The sequence below is a fragment of the Platalea leucorodia genome (assembly GCF_965183815.1).
Source record: "Platalea leucorodia genome assembly, chromosome: 17".
NCBI classification, from domain to species: domain Eukaryota; kingdom Metazoa; phylum Chordata; class Aves; order Pelecaniformes; family Threskiornithidae; genus Platalea; species Platalea leucorodia.
The window spans coordinates 1,041,985-1,049,113 of record NC_138839.1 but is presented as its reverse complement, the minus strand read 5'-3'; the positions used below and the strand labels follow the sequence as shown (position 1 = coordinate 1,049,113).

Here is a 7,129-nt window from a genome sequence, read left to right as displayed (position 1 = left end):
GGATGCCACTAACTGGATGCCACAATGGCAGACGTGGCAGAATTAAAAGAAAAAGGACCTTGTTCTGACACAGTTTTCTCGGCTATTTTTAAAAAAGGAGGGAGACCAAATGTTCACCCTAGATACGGGCTCAAATTTATAAAAAAGCAATACAAACTTCTGTTTTCCCTGTTTTTTTCCTAAATATTAGTGGTAAAATGATAAATTACAATTTATTTCCAAATCACTGAAAATTCAGTCAATCTTTGCCCCAGATAACCGTGGGAGAATGCTGTATCTGCCAATTCCAGAAAAACAAACTCTACCAGTTCTCTCTCTGAGAAAAGGCAAACGCAGACACCTTATGTTAGTGACATAGCCAACCATCATTACGTGGTTGCAAACAAAAATAAAAAAGGTTTCATTTGTTTACAGTTTGTTGTTAGACAACATCCTCTTCCTCCTCCTCCTCATCTTCCTTTGCAATGAAATGTAGCTTTCTGAATTCTCGCCTGCTCATCGTTGTGCTTGGGAGTGCAACTGCTGGGAGATCCTTTAAGAAAAAGATAAAATCATTAAGGAAGGTCTGTTGCAGCAAATGGCAGACCTCCTACCTCTCCAACAGTTCGCATACTTCCACATCTGATACACGAGGCACCGACACACACCTCTTCACTTGGAAGCGGTGCATAAACCCATAGCTAAAGCAGAGGAGCTTTCAGGGGAGCTTGCCTGAACCAGTCACGGCTCGTGGTCAGAGGGAGGGCTGGCATTCCTTCTGCCGGCTCGAGAAGGATTCAAAGAGGGCAAAGCGCTCCACAAACAAATCCTCACTGCTCCTGCTAAATACCAGCCGTGACTCCTGCTAAATACCAATCCTCACGGAACACCTGAAAGAAGGCAGCATCACTTTCCCGAAGTTATACAATGTTAAAGGCAGACCTGGGATTTGAATTTAAAGCTCTGGCCCTTGATCCAAACGCAGAGGTTGCCAGAAATCAGCTTCCATTCCAAAGAATTACAATAATCACATTTAAGAACCAATGATGAGTGAAAAGCTATTTTGACAGAATAACACTGGGTCTTTATGAGTAAAAATACCTATCTTACACAATTGGAATAATAAAATCTAAACAAGAAAGATTTCACATCTGAAATTAACATGCCTTGGCAATTAATTTAATCTCTGAGACAAATAATTCTATCTAGGGGACAGGGATATGACTCCAGATGTCTACCAATACTGGTCAAGTTTGCCCACAATCTTGAGGCTAGCCTACTTTTATTTGACGATGCAAGACTGAAGTGGAACAGAACTGAATCTGTAGAGTGAGCAGACTGTCATCATCTTACCTGTATAAACTCAACATCTCCAAAGAACCGGTCCACTGGCATGGGCTGGTTGCTGTCTTCATCCAAGAAAGCACTGCTGTCTAGTTGTATCGGCTTCTTTGGGAGATCTCCATCCTCCAAGCTAGACCCATCTGAAAGTACGCTCTCACAGCTGCTCTCCTCTTCGCTGCCGGCAGGATCGTGCAGATTTTCAGTACTGTTCATTTTTGACGGAGCACTGCTTGATTTCACTGCACTTGGCTTGAGAGAAACATTATGTTCCCTTTCCTGTTTGTCTTCATTAGTCTCTGGAATGCTTTCACCTTTTTTCTGTTGAATTACATTACGGTCTCCTGGATCTTCTGAACATTGATCCTCATCAGGTGTTTCAGGCGTTTCCCCCAATGCAGGAAGGTTTTCACTTCCACATGTAAGTCCTTCTAGTTCTGATTTTTCTAGACTGTTTTTTTCACATTTTAGCCTCTTTGAGGGTCGTCTGTCAGACGCTTTGCGTGAAGAACACTGTTAGAAAAAAAAAATAAGATCCTAAAGCTTACTTGAAATAAAGAAAAATAAAATCATCGTATGTCTTTAGTTGCAAGCCTGGATGTGGAACCAAAGGGCTCCATCAGGTGAGCGGCATCTTGAGCCAAAGCTGCATCGCTAAGAAAAATAGTTAGTAGAAAATGCATGTGGAAAAAAGAAAAGAGGAGCAGATAGCTTACAGTAAACCCCAACATACACTCCATCACCAGTGGAAAGCTACTTCTTAAAGCATAAACTAGCACCGTACGTGGCTAATCACCATTTTCATATTTTCTTGGCGATGCTGTAGATGGCAATTAATGTAGCAGAACGGACTATCGCCCGGTACGGCAAAGCGTCCCGCCGTCTGCTAGCAGCCCGCCACCGGCCTCTGAACGCTGCTGGGTCCGAAAGCTGGCCCTGCAGCACCCAAACATCCCCGCACCGTATGCTTGCACGCATACTTAAGCATGTACTTAAATTCTCCCGGTAATTCCCTCATGGTGATGCTGTTTGCAGCTGTTAACAATCAGCTGCGCCCCCCACGCCGCGGCTGCCGGCCCCCGCGCCCCTCTCCGCCCGCCCGCGGCCGCCCGGCCCCGGCCCTCCTCCTACCGGGCTCGGCGTGCGGGGGCCGCCCCGCTGCTGGCGGCGGGCTGGCGGCCGCGCTTCCCCCGCGGGCTGAGCAGAGGCGGTTGCCGGGCGCCCGCCCTCCGGGGACCCCGTCGCACAGCGCCCGGGAGGCCGCCGCTGCCGCCCGCGGGGAGCCGGGCCGCGGGCCTCCCTCCGGCCCCGGCCCCGCGCCCCGGCCGCCGCGCCCGCCCGCCGCGCCGGGCCGCCCGCCGCCATCTTGGGGAGGGCGCGGGAGCCCGCGCTCGCCATCTTGTGGAGCCTCTCGCCTCAGGGGCAGCCGCCCCTTGCCGTCGCCCGTCCCCCGGGGTACCGGGCGGGCAGGCGGCTCCGGGCCGAAGCGACGGGCGAAGGGAGGCCTCGTCCCCGCTCGGTGGTGGGGCGAGACGGGGCCCGGGCGGGGAGCCCGCCTCAGGGCCTGCTGCAGGCAGGGCGGCCAGCCCCAGCCCATCGCCCAGACCCGGACCCTGGGCTTGGCCTACAGGCAGCGTTAAGTTAAAATAAACTTTAGCAGAGTGAAAACAGAGAGCCTTGCCTCCAGATGTCCCTGGTGGGCTGCTGCTTGGGGAAAAAAACCAAACAAATTCTGCCTGATTGCTGTGTAGGTTATAAACGTTTCAGATCTTTTGCTTCCCATTGTGTCTTCCTTCTGGAGCAACGCTAGCTCTGGTTATAAGATGTGCAGTTGGGGAGTTATTATTCAGATATGCCTCTCCGTTCATTTCCACAGCCCTCAGGGAGCAAATTATGTCAGTAACTCAAATCCCTCTTTAACTTCAAGGACTCTGACGATAGCAGATGAATTTCTGCGTAGCAAGGCAGCCCAACACCTAGATTTAAGTATGTAATTATCTTCACTTATTTTATTGGGGGAGGTGAGGTAGCACGCTTGCCCATTTCGAGAAATTGTAGGTCCTGCGTGCCCCGACGGTCCGCGCTGGAGGAGGGACAGCAGCGTCCGCCGCAATGGAGCCCAGGGGCTCTATCCATCACATTAAACTGCAGCTCTCTCTTCTGTTAATTCAGTGCTTTGAGGACGCTGTGGGGATTTTTATAATTCTGTCCGGCTGAGGGCACAGGAACTTGTTTCTTTATAGCAGCCTTTAATGTTCTTGCTCATTGCAGAGCAATACCGCAAGTCTCAGTGGTTTCAGGGTATTACCTGCGCTCCTCCATCCAACTTAGCTGATGAAACGCTTGTCCATTCATCCTGGCCTTAAAAAACATGAGCAACAATTTAAATCGTAGAAATAAGTGGCAAGAATGTACCCATGGGAGTATTCAAGTAAGACATTTTTTCTCAATAGCGTCAAGTCTCCCAGTTAAGCTGCGGAGGTTCGGAGACAGGCCTGATACGTTGTTCTGCAGTTTTTCTCGGTGCTCAGGGGTCCTTCTGTGCTTTGTTCTCTGGCTGAGATAATTCATATTCTCCTCCAAAAGCTTCTCAACTTGCTCCACTCTCTCACAGTGTTGTTGCTTGCAGCCACGGAATACAGATGAATGTTTTTATTAGGCAGTGAAAACTTATACTGTCTCATAAACAGAAGAGGACTAGAACTGGCTGAAGAACAGCATTTCTGCAGCTGGAAACCTTGGTGGTTGGTTTAATTTCCCCCACGAACTGAAAATAGCGAGAAAAATTTAATTTTGAAGGTTTTAATAAATACTTTTCACAACACTGTTTGTCTCTCATTCCTTGTGCTGCTTCATAAGACTGACACGCGCGTTCGGGCAGCGAGGGCAGGGTGGCTCAGCCCCCGGCGGCCTCCTGCGCTTCGGCGACGCAGCCCCGCGCGGGCTCGCGGCCTGTGGCAGCACGTGGCGGGGAGATGCACGACCGCAAGCGCCTGAGACCCTGTGGGGCGGCCTCGGACGCTTCCAAGGGCCAAAGCGCCTTAGGCGGACGAATCCGGGATGCCAGGGCTCCCTCACAAAGCTCTGGTACCGCGGTCACCACGTTCTCCCCTATAACCACATTAGTTCGTGGGAAGATGGCGGCAGTTTCGCGACTGCAGACGTTGCTGCATTTTCTGAAATACGGCTGATCCTTCTCTGAGAAAACAGCTGTCACGTAGCGCAGAGAGCACCCCGGGAGAAGCAAGCAAGAATGCAGATCCCCTCCGAGATCAGTCCACATCTCAGCAGCAGGCGGTGTCTCCTGAGTGACTTGAAAGGCTACGCAGGGACTGCTAACAGCCGAGCAGCCCTTAAAGAGAATCAGAGCAGCACAAACTATTTACATTAAACCCACATTTCCACATAAAAGAGAACTTATTTTCAACAATATTAAAAAGTGGTTTTTATTAGAATCTGTTGTCTAAGCAGGCAGGCAAAAAAAAAAAAAAAAAGATTTTGTGAGCTCCCTCATTTTTATGAAAGCTGGCTGGCGGGTATAAAGCAGCAGCTGATGAGCTTATTGAGCAGGAAGGGAGGTTCAGGCTGTGAAACTCGATGTGTAAATTAGCTTCTTGCAGCACTCGTCTCTGCGCCTGTCACTTGCACCAGTGTCCCTGTCTGTTATAATCCTCCCAGTTCATTTGGCTAAACATTAGTGACATGCTAGGAACAGCAGCCAAAAAAAATGTTGCCTGTAAACATGCTGGCTGTTAACTGTGGAATGAGAGGTCTATCAAACTAAAGAGTCATACAGCAGGAGCGCTGGCTGGTCTTTTCCTGCTATGGGGAAGTTATTTTTAGTTAACGTGGCTGAATTATTTTTCATTAGCAGCACTTGGGGAGAAAGCAGGAGGAGGATCCACTGCCTAATACGTGGCACAGGGAGCCTCGCTCCCCGCCGAGCCCGCGCCGCGGCAGCCGCCCTGCCTCCTCGGCAGAGCAAGCGCCGGCGCTACGCGTTGGTCTTCCACTCAAGATTTGAAGACGCGACTTTTTGGCTGTCGTCGTCTCCTGTCAAACGATGGTGGGATGCCAACTCAGGTAATGACAGTGAATGCTGAGCTGCCCATTTTGGGCTCCCAGAGGCGCTGTCTCCTGGACAAATCTCTGACGAGCTGCTACCCCAGCTAGAACTGAAACAGTCAGGGGGGTCTGCAGCCCTCTGGTGCAGCTCTCCTGGACACCTTTGGCCACTCAGACTCAGTAAGACCTTCACTTTCCTTACTGAGGCGTATTCACACCCGCAGCTAGAGAGCCCTGACATAGAAATAACGGGGAATTTATGATGCATAATGAAACTTTATGCTTGCCACCTGAGAAATCTCTTTGAGTCTTATTTTGGATTTCTTTCTAGTATCTTATCAAGAACCAAATGTGGAAAGCCAGTATCTGAAGAAATTAATTAACACAACTGAGCGGAGGACACAGGCTTTGCAAGAAAGAGCAGCAGAGAGAAAAACTATGAAATTCGTTAATGAAAAACCTTAAGGGACGTCTGAGAAAGTGAGAGTACAGAGAGCCCACCTCCCGCTGGAGAGCTGCAACCCCGGTCTGACCGAGGGGCTGCGCGGCACCGGCCTCCCGGGGACGCCGGACCCCTGCCCAGGGCCCGCTGCTGCCATCAGCAGCGGGGAAGATCTGACTGCACACACCCGGTTTTCCTAACGATCTTTAGTGTTTTCAGGGTAAATCCTTTCCAAAGCACTCTGCAAACACTAACCCATGAATTCCCCCAATGATTTGCCCAAGGTTTCCTACCCTTCCAAAGACCTTAATTGCTTTGAGCAGCATTGATTTTTAAAGCGTTTCACAAAAGGCAAGTAAGTCTCTCCCAGCACAAAGCATCCCACTGAGACCAAATCATTACCAGTGCTCCAGGAATCTGATTACATGGACTGGGGCAACCTGGCCTTGCCGTTACAGAGCAGAACGGCTTACAGAGATCTTTTCCTGACTTAATTTAATAGTTGCTTTAACTGCAGTCACGCGAACAAGCGTGCTCTGCCCACCACCGCCGGCTTTTGCATCTCGTCTTGATTTACACCCAGCCTAGCGGTGGCCGTGCCCCGTTGCCCGGGCTCCAGCCGCAAAGCCGGGCTCAGCGCCGCCGCTCGGCCTAAGCGGCCGCCGGGGGTCAGTGTGGGACCGGCGCTGCGCGCCCCGAGCCGCGCCGGGGTCCCGGGGGCCCCACGGCGGAGGGCGCCCGCCCCAGCCCCAGCCCCAGCCCCAGCCCCGCTCCGGGCGGCCCAGACGCCCGGTTCCTTTGCTGGGGAGCCCCAGGGAGCTGGAGCGCTTGCGTTTAGCGGCCCTGCTATTCCCAGCCGGCTCCGAGCTCAGAAACGAGCAGCTTCTCCCCGTCTCCTCCGGCCCTTGGCCTTCCCTGGGCGCAGGGAGCTCGGCCGCCTGCCCTGGCATCGCCACCCTGCCCTGGCATCAGCGGGACGAGGTGGGAACACCCCTCCTGCATCCAGCAAGGCCGAACTCCATCCGGAATTCAAGCCCAGGGCCCTCTTGGCATTATTTGCCTGGTTAGATTAAAAAAAGCTATGCTTTTCCTCTGGCCTAAGTGCCAGTAAACATCAGGCTCGCCTAGTCCTAGCTAGATTTTCTACCAGTGACGGGTAACATTTTGGTAAATGTTGTACATTATTTAACATTGTTTCTTTGGGAAGATTAAAAATGCTTTAAGTAAATGCAACTCTCTTGCATACACACCTGACAATGATAGAAGAGGCTGTTTTACACAGGGCTCATTAAAAATAAAACC

The 7,129-nt window shown here is 51.1% G+C and overlaps 1 protein-coding gene across 1 annotated transcript; it reads right to left on the bottom strand.

Moving 5' to 3' along the window:
* Positions 1-421: 421 nt before the first annotated feature.
* LOC309598362 (UPF0688 protein C1orf174) lies at positions 422-2,718 on the bottom strand (the record flags this gene model as incomplete). Its single annotated transcript, XM_082328849.1, has 3 exons — positions 422-532; positions 1,333-1,833; positions 2,452-2,718. The coding sequence occupies 3 exons, from the start codon at positions 2,716-2,718 to the stop codon at positions 422-424; spliced, it is 879 nt and encodes a 292-aa protein (XP_082184975.1).
* Positions 2,719-7,129: the final 4,411 nt, after the last annotated feature.